The 17,706-nt window shown below is 46.2% G+C and overlaps 1 protein-coding gene across 2 annotated transcripts in view; it reads left to right on the forward strand.

Annotated features, from left to right (window-relative positions):
* Positions 1-2,258: 2,258 nt before the first annotated feature.
* EEPD1 (endonuclease/exonuclease/phosphatase family domain containing 1) overlaps positions 2,259-17,706 on the forward strand; it is a 142,646-nt gene continuing 127,198 nt past the window's right edge. Inside the window, exons 1-2 of one of the 2 annotated variants that reach the window (XM_003814964.7) lie at positions 2,259-2,950; positions 3,409-4,478. In XM_003814964.7, coding sequence (XP_003815012.1) covers positions 3,601-4,478 — 878 coding nt within the window. In that variant the 5' untranslated portion in view covers positions 2,259-2,950; positions 3,409-3,600. The remainder of the gene's footprint in view (positions 2,951-3,408; positions 4,479-17,706) is intronic. The other variant, XM_034963937.3, reaches the window with a different exon arrangement.

Here is a 17,706-nt window from a genome sequence, read left to right on the forward strand (position 1 = left end):
TATATGTATGTCAGTTTGTATTTTCTGGTGTTTTATATAAATAGAATCATACAGTGTGTTCTTTTTTGCCTTGCTTCTTTCACTCAGTATAACGATTTTGAGACTTTTCAATGTCATGTAATAGTTTGTCTTTATTGCTCAGTAGCATTCCATTGTATGGATATACTACAATTTATTCATTCATCCACTGATGGATTTGAGTTTCTTGTTGTTTTGCTTTGTGTGTGTGTGTGTGTGTGTGTGTGTGTGTGTTTGGCTATAACAAACAAAGCTCCCATGAACATCCACATTCAAGTCTCTGGGTTTCATGTTTTCCTTTTTCTTTGGTAAATACCTATAAGTAGATTGGTTGAGTCATATGGTAGGTATACATTTAACTTCTTAGGAAACTTCCAAACTGATTTCCAAAGTAGTGGTGCCATCTTACACCTCCACCAGCAATGTATGACCATTGCAATTGCTCTGCGTCCTCACCAACATTGGATACAATCAGTCGTTTTAAAGTTAACCATCTCATTGCATGTTTTTGTGGGGTGTATGTATGTGTGTTTTTAAATGCACTTTGGTTTGGCCAACGCTTGGTTTCATTTATACCAAGGGGAGCATTGGCTAGGTTTATGGGGAATAAAACCAGATTATTTCTGTTCTAGGATATTATTAATAGAGTCCTCTCTTCACCTCCAAAGTGTCCTGGTTTGTATGATAAAATATATGTTTTCTCTGCTTCCAGCCCAAGTAGCCACGCTCCACGGCTGTGCTTCCACAGCCACATTGCGCATCAAGGCATTCTGCTCAACGAAGAGTTTTCTCTGTTTTCCTGCTTGTCTTAAACTGTTTTTTCCTTACCGCACCAGGATTTCAGTGCGTGGCATAATGTAGCCCAGTGTTTGGGTGGGAGATGATGGTAGGTAGCAAGGCATTTTTGCGATCAAGTGCAAATAGCTTGCCTAAAAATAAAGCCAATAAAGAGAACCGTGGAGCCAGAGATGGAGGCAGTCCTGCCATGTCCTAATGACCCCATCATCACTTGGGCCGGATGCAACCAGACCTGAGGTAAGATTCCTTACCTTAACTTTTCAACAAGGAACCAAAAATTTCCCCCTGACCTTTTTTTTTTTTTTTTTTTTTTTTTTTTTTTTTTTTTTTCTTTTTGGTCTAAGCTAGTTTGACTTGGTTTTCCTGACCAATATACATAGCAGGGGAATGTGCCTCAGAAAGGCAGTAGCATTTTCCAAACTTGGGCTGCCGCTCACTTTACAACCAAAGTACCTTCCGCCTGTGAGAGGTACTATATTTGCTGACCCAGTCCTTGGAATTGAAACCAGATGCACTGGTCACATTGGTTGGGGATGAAACTTCAGAGAACACTAAACGTCCAGGGTCAAAGTATTCAACGATATCACCGCATGATTTGCTTAATCGAATACTCTAGCTCTAGGTATCCACTATAATGCAGAGGGCTCTTTAATCTTTAACCAAATTGTCATTTAGCAGTGTGATGCAAAAACTCTTCTGGGTTTTGGGAAGCAGCCCCCATTTCCCTCCTTCGTAATGATTAGACTTAATATTACAAAAACTTATCCTTGTTTACTCACAGCGCTAAATGTGCAAAGGAGCAAACCTGTATTTGACCTATGCGAACACACAGGAGGGTGGTGCGTGCCCTCTGCTAGGAGCACAATGCGTCGCTGGCGTTATTAGAGGACATCTCTCTGAGCGGAGCAAATGTAATACACTGGTGGAAGAAAAGAAAAGGCCGAAAGTGGGGACAGAAATTAAGACGATCCCATTCAGTCTCCTCTGGAACGTTCTGCAAAATTCCGTGAGACCCTGGACCTACAGCGATGCACTCTCAGGGACTGCCCCGGCCTTCATCCCCACACCTCAAAGACAGACGAAAAGCAGCTGAGCAGATCTCGCCTCGGGCAATCCTAAACAGCCTCTACCAGGCACTACCAGTCCTAGGCCCCGGGCGGCAACCATGGGTTGGTCCGGGGACAGCTGACTTAAGACAGCCTCCCTGTGACCCGCCCTCGCCGGCACGGCGCCGGCTCCGCCCCTTAAGCCCCTAAGTCCCGCCTCTGCGCTCCCGGGGCCTACCCCCGCGCTCATGGCCCCGCCCCCGCTTTTCCTACCCCATCGCGCCCTGGCCCCGCTCCCACACTCTATGACCCCGCCTCTCGCACTCCAGGCCCGCCCCACGCGCTCCAGGGTTCCGCTCTCCACCTATTTGTGCCAGGCCACGCCCCCACACCCATGGCTCCTCCTCTCGCACGCCAGGGCCGTCCCTCGCGCTCTCAGGTTCGTTCTCCACCCTCTTGCGCCTTGATGCCCCCCACTCTTCCATGGCCCCGCCTCTCGCACTCCAGGCCCGCCCGTGCGCTCTCGGGTTCCTCTCTCCACCCACTGGTGCCAAGCCTCGCCCCGCGCCAGGGCCCCTCCCCCGCGTGCCCTCGGGAGTCCCGGGGAGGAGTTGCCGCGCGGAGGAGGCGTGGCCGCGGTGCCTGCGGAGGCGCGAGCGGCGCGGCCGGGACTTTGGCTTTGACACCGACTGCGAGCGGGAGCCGTTCGGCTGGTGCTGGGTCTGGACTGGCTCTGGCGGATCCCGCGCCCGAGTTGGGCGCAGGACTTTTTGCCGGGGTAAACGCAACTGCGGCGCCGCCGCAAGTCCCGGTGCAGCCTCGGCGGCGGATTTCGCCGCCGCTGCCGCCGCCTCCGAGCAGCCCTGCGGCTTCTATTCACTCTGGGAGAGCGATGCTAAGTTTCTCCCATAGAAAGAGCCGGGACACGCAGACCGAAGCGGCGTAGGCGGCTTCCAGGGCCTGACCAGTGACCCGCACCCGCGCGGACGCCTAGGCTGGAGGCAGGGGGCCCGCGCTGTCCCGGGCTGGGCTCAGGCTTCCGAGCCGCAGGTGGAAGAGGAACCGGCGCCCCGCAGAGCGGCCGAGAGGTGGGGCGCGGGGACCCGCGGCAGGTCGGGCGGGGGGTCGATAAGCCCCTTCTCAGTGCCCGCTCCGGGGAGCACGGACTTCCCAGGTTGCAGGTAGCGCTGTGTCAGATGCGGAGCGTGGGGGAGGTGGGGTGGCCACCCCGTCTGCGCGAGCCCAAGTGTGGGTGACCCAAGTGTCAGAGTGGAGAGAGGCCTGGAGGAGAGGCATGAGGCTGATGGGGATAGGTCTCTTCCCAAGAGAAGCGGCTCGTAGGCTTTTTGGACTCCAGTGTGATAAAACCCGGACGTCCCTAGAGGAGAATCCACATGGGCCCAGCCTCATTGTGCCTGCGTTTTTAGGGGTTCACGGGCAGCCACCAGTCCCCGACTCCTGGTTACTAACTCTAGCACTAGGTAGGGGGTGCTAATGCAAATTGCCTAATTCTGTGGGTTTCTATGTTTATTAATTTATTTTCTAGGCGGCCAAGTGAAAGGTAATTTTGGACACGCCAGGCATGGAAGATTCGGTGTTTGTCTATAGTAACCTCTTCAGTCCCTGAATCCTGCACCTTCCGTTTTTCTGTGCTTGTACGGCCTACTGGGCTTCCTCCCTAGCCAGAGAGCTCTTCTGCAGTGGTGCGGCCTTCCCGGGAGCCTGATCCTGGAGGACCATGGGGAGCACCCTGGGCTGCCACCGCTCCATCCCCAGGGACCCCTCGGACCTGTCCCATAGCCGCAAGTTCAGCGCAGCCTGTAACTTCAGCAACATCCTAGTGAATCAGGAGCGGCTCAACATCAACACTGCCACGGAGGAGGAGCTGATGACCCTGCCTGGGGTGACGCGTGCCGTGGCACGCAGCATCGTGGAGTACCGAGAGTATATCGGTGGCTTCAAGAAGGTGGAGGACCTGGCATTGGTCAGTGGTGTAGGCGCCACCAAGCTGGAGCAGGTCAAGTTTGAGATCTGTGTGAGCAGCAAGGGCAGCTCAGCGCAGCACTCTCCCAGTTCCCTGCGGCGGGACCTGCTAGCGGAGCAGCAGCCTCACCACCTGGCCACAGCTGTGCCCCTCACCCCACGTGTTAACATCAACACAGCCACCCCGGCCCAGCTCATGAGCGTGCGAGGCCTCTCGGAGAAAATGGCCCTCAGCATCGTGGACTTCCGCCGTGAGCATGGGCCCTTTCGCAGCGTTGAGGACCTAGTGAGGATGGATGGTATCAATGCCGCCTTCCTGGACAGGATACGGCACCAGGTGTTTGCTGAGAGGTCCAGGCCCCCATCCACCCACACGAACGGGGGACTGACCTTCACCGCCAAGCCTCACCCGAGCCCCACTTCCTTGAGCCTGCAGAGTGAGGACCTGGACCTGCCGCCGGGGGGGCCCACCCAGATTATCTCCACTCGGCCCTCCGTGGAGGCCTTTGGAGGCACGAGGGACGGGAGGCCTGTGCTGAGGCTGGCCACCTGGAACTTGCAGGGCTGTTCCGTGGAGAAGGCCAACAACCCCGGGGTGCGAGAGGTGGTGTGCATGACACTCCTGGAAAACAGGTGAGGACAGGAACCACCATGGGTGTTGGGTGTGAAGGCAACTTGTGCGTGACCTCATCTATGGATGCAAATGAGTGGATTCTTTTGCGGGTAGGGAGGGTGCAAGAGTTTTTAATCAATGTTCTTGAAGCCTCAGCCAATACCGTCACCTGAGAATGGGCTGTCCTTCTGCTCCAGAATTTTCTGAATACAGCTGGGCTTGTGGCCCATGTCTTGAGTGTGAGATATCTGAGACTGATTCATAATTTTGGGGTAAGCAGAGGTTGTGTTTTTGTTACTGCTTTGGAGGATGCTGGGTCTACACCAAGTCAGGCACTCAGAGCATGGGAACTGGCGCAGTTTTGCATGTGAGAAAGAGCTCACTGGATTTTGTTTATTAATGGGAGGGAAAATCATATTTGTTCCATCAAATATGCCTATTTGTGCACACAAAATCATCTTAAAGGCCGAGTATTTGCAAACACATACAAGTGTCTATATTTACCAAAATGCTATGAATGAATCACTCTCCATTCTTTTTCCTTATTTAACCTGGAGTTGGTTTTCAGCCCTAAAATTGTAGCCCAAAATGTGTGTAACCTTTTCTGTCCCATAGCCAGAAAAAAGCAAGCTGACGTGTGTGTGTGAAAATTGGCCGGATTTTCCCCATTTAAACCAAAGAAAAGAGTCTAGTAGGATAGGCCGTTACCACAGAGCGTTTACATTATTCACAATACTGCTCTCTGTAGGAATTTCTGTTAGCCTCATCATAAACAAAAACAATATTATTTTGGCAGTAACTCCTGCTGTTAGTAAAATAGCAAACTGTATAATGTAATCAGGTGTGGGAAAGAAAGAAATATTTGTGATGGTCCCTTCCAGGTCATAAGAGCTGTGATCCTGGACTTGAGGCGTTTTGCCCTGCCACCCACCAGGGGTGCAGTGTTTGTGGCTACTCGTTGATTTCCTTTGCACTGAGTTGTTGGTGAGGCTGGCGGCGGGGGGGGCAGCAGTTTGGTGACACGAAGTGAACTCTCAGCGGGAAATCACAGTGCATGATGGCAGATCACCAGGAAAATTAGTGAGGAGAAAAGCAGGTCACGACGTTTCCTTGGCACTGACCCAGTGGCATGCTCTCATCACTGAGAGAGGGACTCCACACTGGGTCAGGGAACTGGACTGGGGAGCCCTTGAATGCTCTGCCTGCACTGCTGTGTCCTCTCTTTTGCAGCCTAACTCACTCCTTCTGCAAAGTCTTCTTGTGCACAGGTGAGAGCTGTACTCGGCACCGGGAGATATTTATAAAGAATGGCTTGATAACTGTTCTCTTTATCCATAGCAGCATGGGCGTGTGAATGGGAAATGAGGAGGGGAGAGGCAGGAAAGACAAAGCTGCTTAATTCCTATTATGCTTTCTAGTGGCTCAATTTGGGAGGGGGGTGATGGATTAGGATCAAAAGTTGGTCCAGTGGGACTGACCAACTAGGCAGCCCCTGCCTATTTATTACGTCAGTGGTTTCTAAAGTGTGGTCCCCTCTGGGGACCAGCAACATCAGCTACTGACTCAGAAACTTTGTTTCTGTGTTTTAACGCACCCTCCAGGTGGTTCTGATGCACACTAAAGTTTGAGAACCATTGTACTAGGTGTTAGGCAATCAGCTGTCCCTCTGTCTCTTGGAAGCCCCTTCCTCTGGCAGGGTTAGTGAATTCATGCAGAACTTTCCAGGTCCAGTCGGCCCTCCATACCTGTGGGTTCCACATCCATGGATTCAACCAACTGTAGATGGAAAATATTCAGGAAAAAAAAAAGGTTGTGTCTATACTGAACATGTCGAGTTTTTTCTTGTCATTCCCTAAACAATCCAGTATGGCAACTATTTACATAACATTTACATTGTATTAGGCATTCTAAGTAATCTAAAGATGAATTAAAATATACTAGAGGATGTGCATAGGTTATATGTAAATAATATGCCATTTTATATCAGAGACTTGAGCATCATGGATTTTGGTATCACAGGGGCTCCTGGAATCAATCTCTGCAGATACCAAGGTACAACTGTCATTTTTATTTTCCCCTTTGATTGTTTTGATCATCCTTATAATTATTCAACCTTGTGATATTCTTTCTGGCCAAGCGTTGAGGAGCTTATTCATCTTCTAGGACATATGAATGTGAAGGGTAGAGAATAGGAGAGTGAGCAAAGACGGCTGGCCTCAGCGCTAGCTCCACCCTGCAGCCCACTGAGCAGGAGATCTCACGACTCTTGTCCAGTGTGAAGGTTGTCCTGTTTTTTTCTTCTTTGGGTTTCCTAGAGAGATGATGATTTGCTGAAGACATTGAACTACTGTCGTCAGGCAAGAGTACAGGAAAAGTTTGCCCAAACCCACCAGGGTGTAGAAGGGATCACCTGTAAGTGACTGGGAAGGTGACCCGCACCGTCACATTCTCACTCTTGGCCAAATGTGTTGGAGGTTGATGGTTCTCTTTGCCTGGTCACAATGGATTCAGTATTCCAGACACTCCTAGCACATTGTTAGTGTTTAGTAAACATGAACTAATGGACTCAGGGCCTGATCCCCTTCAGAGTAGGGTGAGTGCTTTGTCTGTATGACTGTCCTAGGGTATCAAAAGCTGTCACAGAGTAGATCTTGTGTCCTCAATGATAGCAGCACCCATTCTCCAAGAGCTGTGTGTTCGTCCTGATTCACAGAAATCTCTCCCATTCCAATTGTTCCCATATTAGTAAGAGGAAATACATTTAGTATGAGCAAGAATGGGTGCAGGTGATTTCTGGGTGGCTCTTATTTACATCCATGTATACCTGTAATAAAAGAGTTTCCTAACTTTTGGGTATGCCTTCGTGCTTTCTAACAGCTTTCCCATTTACTTGATTTTCCTAGTAAGTCTGGGATGTAGGTAACACTGACTTTTATTAATGATTCTTCATCTCTGGGTAAGGAAACTAAAATCAAGTAAGTTAAATGACATGACTCTATCAGGCAGCTCATTAGTGACTCAGCTGGGACTGCGACCCAGACCTTCTGACTTTAGACCTATGCCCTTTGCAAGCATGCTGTGTTTTGTAAGCACGACACCTTTAACCTGCCTCTTGGTTAGACACCCATCCTCTCCCTCATCAAGGGCACTTGCTAAATTGTGAGCCAGTCACAGTTTCTTAAATTAAATCCATTGTAAAGGGATTTTAAAGATACCCTTAGGCAGTTCCTTTGCAAAGGGAATACCTGGCTGTGAATTTGCTTTAGTAGGTGTGTTTTCTTAGGCTGAAGGGTAGCTGTATGGGATGGGAGTTAGAGTCTTCTCTTTAACCTTCTTACAGCATGTGTGAGCTATAAGAAACTGTTTTGCAAGTGAGGCGTGAGGTAGGACAGCATTATTTGATAATCATACAGTCACCAGGAGCCTTCAGGGGTGCCATGCTGGTAGCACAGAACTGACAGGTTTCATTAGATTATTTTGCCAAATCTCAGTCTTAGGCAATACTCTTCCTTGTTCAGTATTTATGGAACAAGATTAAAGGGGAATGTTCCTGCTAAATATGCTTGCAAAATTTGGAGGTAGTCCACATCTGGAATGAAAATTGGTTAATATTTCATTTTTACTTATTTATTTTTTGCTGGGAAGTCATTCTGTTTTGAGAGTCTCTTTGGTTATTGAAAGTATAAACCCTAAGGGAGCTGAAAGATAATCTCCAAAAGAAATAAGAAGATTTAACATCCCACTTGCTCATTTTCCCTGTGGCCTACATAAGAAGAGAACTTGAGTGTCAAAGTCTTTAGCCCTATAATGGCTTAAATCAATTTTTTTGCCAAATGTCTGTGATATCAAAGCACAAGGTGGATTAATGCCTAGCAACAAGCACTGATAGTGAAAAAAGATTTTACTTTATTAGACTTGATTAGTAGGATCAATATAAACATATCCCATCTTGTCATTTGATTCATTCATTGAAAAATATGTATTGAATGTCTGCTGTGTGCATATATAAGCTAATTTCAGGGATCAGCTTGGCCCGTTACTTATCAAACTTAAGTCAATGTAGATTAGTTTGTGTGGCCCAGCCTCAAAACAGTCTAGTAAACCTAGAGTTTTGGGGCAAGTCACAAGGAGTGATTGATACATGGTTGTATTCTTCTCATATGAACAATAGGCTCACCCTGGGAGGTTGAAGGGTGGGTGGATGCAGCCAGACATAACATCTGGGGACAGAATGCCCAGCAATTCTCTTAAAGTAGAAATTGTGAAATCCATTTTGACACTTTTGGAAACTGAGGCTCTGAGAGGTTAAATAGCATCTGTGTGGCCTTCAGAAATGTAGATATTGGAGTCAGGATTTGAAGTTTGTCTACTTTCAAAGCGGAGGGATTAGGCCAGATTAGGCGTGTCTTTTCCCAAACTCCATGCCCTTCTGCTGCCTCTGACTCCCAGCCCTTCCGCTGCCTCTGACTCCCAGCCCACCCACATTTCCTCCCTGCCTTTGGCTGGCCAGGTATCATGGTCTTGGGGAGAAGGAGGGCTTCCCTACAACCCTGAGATTGTGTCAGGCCTCTGGGGGCCTCTGTTTTTTCCCGTTTTTGTTCCTCTAAAGGATGGGGCTTGAGGCCAGAGGTAGAGCCAATCCAAAGGGCGTCAGGGCTCCTCCACCCAGCCCCTCAAGTGTGAGTCTGTGACCTTGGGCCTGACTCCAAGATCAAGTTCCAGTTTTCTGAGCCAAGGAACTCTAAGGTGTTTCTAAATAGAAAGATGGTCGGTAGTAAGAGTGTTGTGGATTTGTAAGAGAAGACAGTGTGAATGCAGGGAACTTCCAATGTAGGCAGAACTTAGGGTTTATCTCACTAAAGGGAAAGGTGTGACTTTTGTTTTACAAGGAAGCTGGGCCCATTTTCGGTCTGATTCCAAGGTTCTTTGGGAGTTTGATGGTGTTGATTTTCCCAGGGGCTATCCATTCCTTTCTTATTCACTCATTCACCCATCCATCCATTCATTCATTCAGTTAGCAGATCTGTTTGGAGCTCTCACTAGGTACCAGGTTCTGTATCAGGCTCTGGTAATAAAGTGGAGAACAAGGCAAAGTCCCTGCACTCATGGAACTTCTGTTCTAGGTGGAAAGACAAACAGGTCAACACACACATCAATCATTACAGATAGTGGTGCATGCTGAGGGTGATGGAGGTGAGGTGAAGAGAAGCCTATTTAGATGGGGGTCAAAGAAGGCCTCAGCTGAAAGCTGATGGATGAGAAGAAGCCAGGCACGGGAGAAGCCAGGGAAAAGCATGCTCCATGGAGGAACTGGCAAGTGCAGAGGCCCTGAGAGTGCTGGCTCCAGACAGAAGGCCAGAGTTCTAGAGTGGTGGGTGGGTGGGGCCGCAGAGCAAGGCCAGGCCAGATCAGGTGGGGCCTTCAAGACTTCTTGTAACAGCAGGAGGAGGCCACAGAAGGTTAGAAGCAGAGGCTGAAGAAATGACCTCTTACCAGATAGTCTGACTGCTGGGAGGTGGTAGGGGGGCATGCATGGAGAGGGTCCTGGGAGTTGAGTGAAGAAGCTGTTGCAGGATTCAAGCTAAAGGCAATAATCTCTGGGGAGATGGGGAAGTGGACAGAGATGAGAAGCCTTTTAGAGGTAAAAACTGGCAAGGCTTGCCTATATTGTGGATAGTGTGAGATTCAGCAGGTAGCTTGTTTGAAATGCTCTGAGGTTTCTATGAGATAGGTGCAGAGGCATATATAATAAGAAATCCTGGGGCTGACACACATGCCTCTGTATTATTTTAACATGATGTAAGGTGTTCACCTTACCCTTCCCCTCAGCCACAGCTGTGTCCTGGGTGTGGGGTCTTACTTAGGTCCATAGCAGATGGACTATGAGGCCATGGTCTGCCCTCAGCAGATGGGGCATCTGACAAGGCCACATATTCTCTTCAGCATCAATGACAAATAGAACCAGGGCTTGCTCTGAGGACTTTAGGTGACTATTTCTATCAGGAGAGGTTCACATACATTCATTTCAACATTGAGCAGCTACTTTGTGCTTACTACCTGATGAGGTCAGAGGCATGGGCGCAGGAAGACCCCACTTTGTGGTCGGGGGCTCACCGTCTCAAGGACATACACATTCAGCAGGTATTTCCAGGATGATGTGTGGGATGAGGGAGGATGTGAAGCTTGCTAAGAGACCTGAGAGCACAGGGACTTGGTCGCTGTCTGCTTGGCTCTGCAGGTATGTGAGACCTCAGCATTCGGTCAGGGATGAAGGGAGAGGACCAAGTCAGGTGGATGGGTGGTTGGAGTCTGAGAGGAAGGAGTGTAGTGGCATAGTGACAATTGAGGCTGAAAGTCAGCATCCACCCTCCCCCATGCACACACACGGCTGAGGAGGGGGAGGTCTGGGCCCTCCACTGAGGCTTATGATCCAGAATACTCAGACAGGAACATGGCAGGCTCCCACACAAGGCTCCTCACAGTGAGAGAATCCAGTATACAAATGCCAAGCTTATAAGCAGCAAGGTGTGTGTCATTTTAATTTCAAAATGACCTTCCCCAGCCTGGGCAACATAGCAAGACCCTATTGCTACAGAAACTTTAAAAATTAGCTGAGTGGGGTAGTGCGTGCCTGTAGTCCCAGCTACTCGGAAGGCCCAGAAATTCAAGGTTGCGGTGAACTGTGATCATGCCATTGTTTTCCAGCCTCAGTGACAGAGTGAGACCCTGTCTCTCTCAAAAAAAAAAAAAAAAAAATTACTCTACCTTACAAAGGATTTTATCCCAGAATTCCCTAATAACAATCTCTGTCAGTAACAAATAAAATGATACATTTTACTGAAATTCTATTTGCTCATCATGGACATCCTGGTTTGTGTGTGGTAATTTATAGCTGGGTAGAATTTCACACTGATGACTTCTCATATCATAACATCCAGGAAATGCCACAAAAATGTCCTGCTCTACCTGACAGGCTGTTAGTCCTCATCAAATATTTAGGAATCTTAGCAGCTTCCTCACCCTCCTTCTCATGAGTGTTGTACACATGCCAAAGTTCTTATGTAATGTCTTGATTGACAGCAGCCAAATTGCTGAACTCAAGTGGCTGGGAACCCTGGAGAGGTGTGCTCAGAGTAAACATTTCATTATAAAGGGAAGTGTGGAATCCTTCTTGCAGACTCTTGAATAAAGAAAGCCGGGTTGGCTGGGCACGGTGGCTCACACCTGTAATCCCAACCTTGGGAGGCCAAGGTGGGTGGATCGCTTGAGCCCAGGAGTTCGAGACTAGCCTGGGCAACATGGTGAAATCCCATCTCTACAAAAAATACAAAAATTACCCAAGGTTGGTGGTGCACACCCATAGTCCCAGCTACTCAGGAGGCTGATGTGGGAGGTTAGCTTGAGCCTGGGAGGCGGAGGTTGCGGTGAGCTGAGATTGTGCCACTGCACTCCAGCCTGAGCACAGAGCGAGACCCTGTCTTAAAAAAAAAGAAAAGAAAGAAAAAAAGAAAAACCTGGATTTTCTTTACTGACTACAATTCCCCAACTAATATTGATTTGTTGTTTGTTTCCAACGAGCCCTTGTTTCCTGTGAATTCTATTTTGGTTCAGCCGTTACCTGATTAAGCTGTTAAGCTGGGCCTTAAATTGTTTTACCTAGAGGCTGCTGTATACTCCTGAAATGCAGTGCTTAAGCGACAGTACGTTGTTCACATTGCCACATTTAAGGTTGCACATGCTTTGGATGTTCTACGGATCTGAAGTCTTGTTTGCTCACCCCAAAACTGGAGAATAAAACTGGTACTTTGTCTTTTTCAGCTTATGCTAAAAGTGGGAGGTCTCAGGTGGGTTGTTGTTTTTTAAAAAATATCTATCCAATATCCTGTTTAAAAAAAACACTTCTCTAGAGTATATTTTCTATTAAGCAAATTCAATCTAATTTTTTTTTTTTAGCAGTTTATGTTTCTTGAATGGGAAAAAGCCAATATTTGGGTGACATTAGGCCTTGGTCTTAACTGCCAGTGGTCTCAGGGCTCCTTCCTTCCTTTCTTGGTGGGCAGCCTCTGTGGCTTCAGATTATTGTGTTGTTTTATGGGTAGTTTTTTTTTTTTTTTCCTTTTCAAAGTGATTCCCAATCTTTTAAAGTTTTAATTTGAGGACTCATTTCAGATAGCAAAATGCTTCATGTCCCTCTACTCTCCCTTACTCGATGGTGTACTTTTAGTGTCCACTTGGTGGTAGAGGTTGTGCTAGAACAAAAACAATGATAATTAACACTGACAATTGCTGCGGCTGAGGGCCATAGCTAAGTTACAGATACAAAAGAGATGGCTCAGCGAAGCTGAGAAATTTTACTGCTTTTGGAGGGTGGAACTTGGATTACAATCCAAAGTCTTTGCAGTTAGACTCCAAAGATTGATGATAAAAAGCTCTTCTGTTCAGGCTGGGCGCGGTGGCTCATGCCTGTAATCCCAGCACTTTGGGAGGCCAAGGCGGGCGGATCATGAGGTCAGGAGATCGAGACCATCCTGGCTAACACGGTGAAACCCTGTCTCTACTAAAAATAAAAAAATTAGCCGGGCGTGGTGGCGGGCACCTGTAGTCCCAGCTACTCGGAAGGCTGAGGCAGGAGAATGGTGTGGACCTGGAAGGTGGAGCTTGCAGTGAGCCGAGATCATGCCACTGCACCCCAGCCTGGGGGACAGAGCGAGACTCCATCTCAGGAAGAAAAAAAAAAAAAAAGCTATTCTGTTCAGTAATGCTTCTCAGAGTAGTTGTATTTCATTCATCACCCAGACTGCATTCTAGGCTAGATGCTTTCTTAACCAGCTTGGCTTGGGTTCCCTAGGTTATGATTTTTCATAAGTATACTGATATATAATGATATCATCATGTGTCTACGAACATATGTATTTGTCTTAGTGTTTGTCTTTTCAAAGTGGAGCAAGGATATTTGCAAAGCAAACTGATTGCAGGATACTATATTTTTTATGACTTTTCTGTCTTTTATAATTGTCTTAACCACACTTATTTTGACAGCAATTTCTTAAACAACTTGCTTTTTAAGAAGCTTTTCAAGTATCCATCTTCGTTTTCTTAGAAACAACTTATCTTTCTGCTCGTGCTTCTATTTCACCAGTTGACAATCACATTTTAGAAGATCATAGTAATATGTGCAACTGACATAAACAGTTTAAGGACAGGCACAGTTGACTCTCTGGTAAGCACATGATGCCCTACTCACAGCTGATCAAGCCAAGTGTACTCATTGCACCATCGGCGTCCGTCAGCTTGTTTTACAAAGGGAATGGGGACACTTTGGTAGGTCCCTTGAGTGGAGGTTGGTTAGGATAACATCTATTATGTTTTTTAAAAAGGTTACTGTTGTACCCACGTTGTTTATTTAAGCCAAATTCAGTGTTTGTTCTACACGTTTATTGTAGACCCCAACAGGTAACTGCAGGTGGTTACTGACCTACCATTCTTTCCTCTAGGAGATTGACTGAAAAAGTCAATCTCTGGAGAAGACAGTGAAGCACTGAGTAATATTTTGGTCAATGATAGATGGTGTATATGTTCCCAGAAGATTATAATGGAACTGGAAAATTCCTGTTGCCTGGTGACATCTTCATGATCCTGATCCCATGTAAGCCTAGGATAATGTGTATGTGTCTTAGTTTTTAACAAAAAAGTTTAAGAAGTAAGAAAGAAATATATTTAACAGTAGCAAAAACTTATAAAGGATATAAAGAAAGAAAATGTTTTTATACAGTTGTACTGTGAGTTTTAAGCTATGTTATTACAAAAGTCAAAAGATTAAAAAATTTAAAAGTTTATAAAGTCAAAATGTTACAGTAAGCTAAGGGTAATTTATTAGTGAAGAAAGAAAAAACTTTTAATTTAGTGTAGCCTAAGTGCACAGTGTTTATTAAATCTACAGTAGTGTACAGTCATGTCCTGGACCTTCACATTCTTTCACCACTCACCCACTCACTCAGAGCAACGTCCGGTCCTGCAAGATCCATTCATGGCAAGTGCCTTACACAGTTGTACCATATTTTAGCTTGTATACTGTATTTGTACTGTACTTCTTCTATGTTTAAATACCATAGTGTTACAATTGTCTACAGTCTTCAGTACAATAACATACGATGTAGGTTTATAGCCTAGGAGTAGGCTCTAGCATCTAGGTCTGTGAAAGTCCACTCTGTGAAGTTTGCACAATGATGAAATCACTTAATGATCCATTTCCTTTTTTTTTTTTTTTTTTTTTTTTGACAGAGCCTTGCTCTGTCACCCAGGCTGGAGTGCAATGGAGCAATCTCGGCTCACTGCAACCTCTGCCTCCCGGGTTCAAGCGATTCTCCTGCCTCAGCCTCCTGAGTAGCTGGGATTACAGGCACCTGCCACCACATCCCAGCTAATTTTTTTATTTTTTATTTTTTTTATTTTTAGTAGAGACAGGGTTTCCATGTTGACCAGGATGGTCTCGATCTCTTGACCTCGTGATCTGCCTGCCTCGGCTTCCCAAAGTGCTGGGATTACAGGCGTGAGCCACCGTGCCCGGCCCTAATGATCCATTTCTTAGAACATATTCCCATTGTTAAACGGTACATGATTGTATTTATGAAGTCAAGAATTTGACTCATAAATTGATAGTTTGACTCAAATTGATACATTGTCCAATTTCCCCTAAAAAAGTCTCCTGCAACTTTTAGAAATAAAAACAATGAAGTCCTAGTGAGCTTTTATTTTGATTTAATACCTGTGCTAGTCAGCATTTTCTTCAGCAATGCAGATGAACTGCTCGGAGAACCGATGAATACTGTAAATGGAGAGGGATTCAGGCAGGGGGATGGGACTAGATGGCTTATAAATACCTTTCCAAGTTCATGACTCCACACTGTCTTTTAAAAATGGGCTGAATTGAATTTTAAAGTCTGATTCTTAAAATATTAAATACATGTCCACACAAGTGAAACTGCACAAGAAACTGTGGTATTACAGTATACCTTTGCTGAACTCAGTTTAACGCCAGGCAAGACTGTTTGGAGTTGATTTGTAATTGTTTGTGTTATGTTAGTTTGGATGTCTCCTGAATTTGTAATAAAAAATGCAGGTAGTTGTTAGATATTGTTAGAATTTCAACTTAGAAAAGGAGTTGCTTCTATCTTTTAAACTTTGAGGTAAATTTTATTAAAAGCATTTGAAATTACAAAATGGATGTTTAAGATATTACTATTTGCAGCCACTTAATTGTGAAAATCAGGAGGCCAGGAGAAGTGGCTCATGCCTGTAATCCCAGCACTTTGGGAGGTCTAGGTGGAAGGATCACTTGAGCTTGGGAGTTCGAGACTAGCCCTGGCGACATAGTGAGACCCCTTCTCTACAAACAAACAAACAAAAAAACGGGATTTCTTTTCATTGGTCAACCCAGGCAAGATAAACTGGATGAAGAATGAGAAATGAGACTGTGAGATCACCCATAACCCCTGATTTCAAATACAATATTTGCATTCATTCAAACTGCTGTGGTATTTCGATTGATTAATTCTGTTAGTTAAGATTATATATTTAAATATATAAATTTCTTTCAAATCACAAAAGTCCCTCCCAATCCTGAGGCTTTTTCCGCAGAGAGGGAAAATGATCACTGTTTCTACCAAATACCCTTGAATACTGAGAAGGAAGAGTGGCTGTTCCTATAGATAAGATGTGTTTGGTTTTTAGGGCTGCCATAATGAAGTCCCACAGACTGGGGGGCTTCAACCACAGAAATGATTGTCTCACAGTTCTGGAGGCTGGGAGTTTGAGATCAAGACATTGGCCAGCTTGGTTTTTTCTCAGTCCCCTTTCCCTGGTTTGCAGATGACTGTCCTTTCCCTGTGTCTTCACATGGTCTTTCCTCTGTACCCAAAATCTCTTCTTATGAGGTCACCAGTCATATCAGATTAGAGCTTACCCTGATGGCCTTCTTTTACCTTAATCAACTCTTTAAAGGCCCTATCTCCAAATACAGTCACATTCTGAAGTACTGGGGATTAGGGCTTCAACACAGGAATTTGGGGGGACACAATTTAACCCCTGACAAGATGATTTAAGAAAAATTACCCAGGGGTTTCCTTCTGGGCTGTTTGTGAGCAACTTGCTCCTCTGAGTTTTTTCTGGAGGGATGACGATTTCAAAGTACTTGTTTCACAGTTTAAATGCTAGAGAAAGCTGCATTTGAGTTCCTGGAGTGACACACTGCTCTGCCAAGGGGAATGGCTTTCTTGTCGGGCCATAGTAGATAGGGTCCAGCTCTTAGGGCCTGGACCCTTGCACTTCTCTCCTTCAGATTTGCTAGTCTGAGTTTTCCTCTGAAATGAGAGCAGTGACCTGGAGCCTTCTACACTGCCACCCCCACGCAGCAGCCTCCAGTTTGCCAAGTTCTTTGCTTGCCCTTGGCTACAGGTAATATTGATGCATAAGTTTGCCAAACCCTGGGCACTGGGCACCAATTTCAGGTAGAGATTTAGTGCCATTTAGAACATAGTGCCCTTTATTATTATTATTATTAGAGACAGAGTCTCTCTCTGTGGCCCAGGCTGAAGTGCAGTGGCGCCATCTCAGCTCAGTGCAACCTGTGCCTCCCTGCTTCAAGCGATTCTCCTGCCTCAGCCTGCCGAGTAGCTGGGATACAGGCACGCGCCACCACACCTGGCTGATTTTTGTATTTTTAGTAGAGACGGGGTTTCACCACATTGGCCAGGCTGGTCCCATAGTGCCCTTTAGAATTGCTGTGGAAGGGCGAGATTCAGAGTGACCCCTGTGAAGCCAACCCAAGTGGGGCTTTCCCTGACTTCTATGGTTAATCACGCCAGCTACGGGCTCCCCTATCAGCATGTATTTCCCCTGCCACGACCATCCCTCTGTTGTAATTGTGTGTTGGTGCTGTCTGCCCTGTGGACTGAGGGTTTCATAAGGGCAGGAGCCATGCACACATGGTGGAGTTTGGGCACAGTAGCACTCAGGAATTTGTGGAAAGAATAAATGACCACTAACATTTATTGAGTATTTATTTTACCCCACATGCTGTTGCCTTTGATATTCATTAACTGAATGCTCACACTACTTCAGTGAGGTGAGTAAACTATGTCCACTTTACACATAAGGAAACTTAAAGAATATAAGCTGACTTGAATGAAGTGACGTACTTGGTGAAACTGGAATTACCCAGCGCCCAAACTCTTTTAGATGCAGAGGTAG

This window comes from Pan paniscus, chromosome 6 (assembly GCF_029289425.2).
Source record: "Pan paniscus chromosome 6, NHGRI_mPanPan1-v2.0_pri, whole genome shotgun sequence".
NCBI classification, from domain to species: Eukaryota; Metazoa; Chordata; class Mammalia; order Primates; family Hominidae; genus Pan; species Pan paniscus.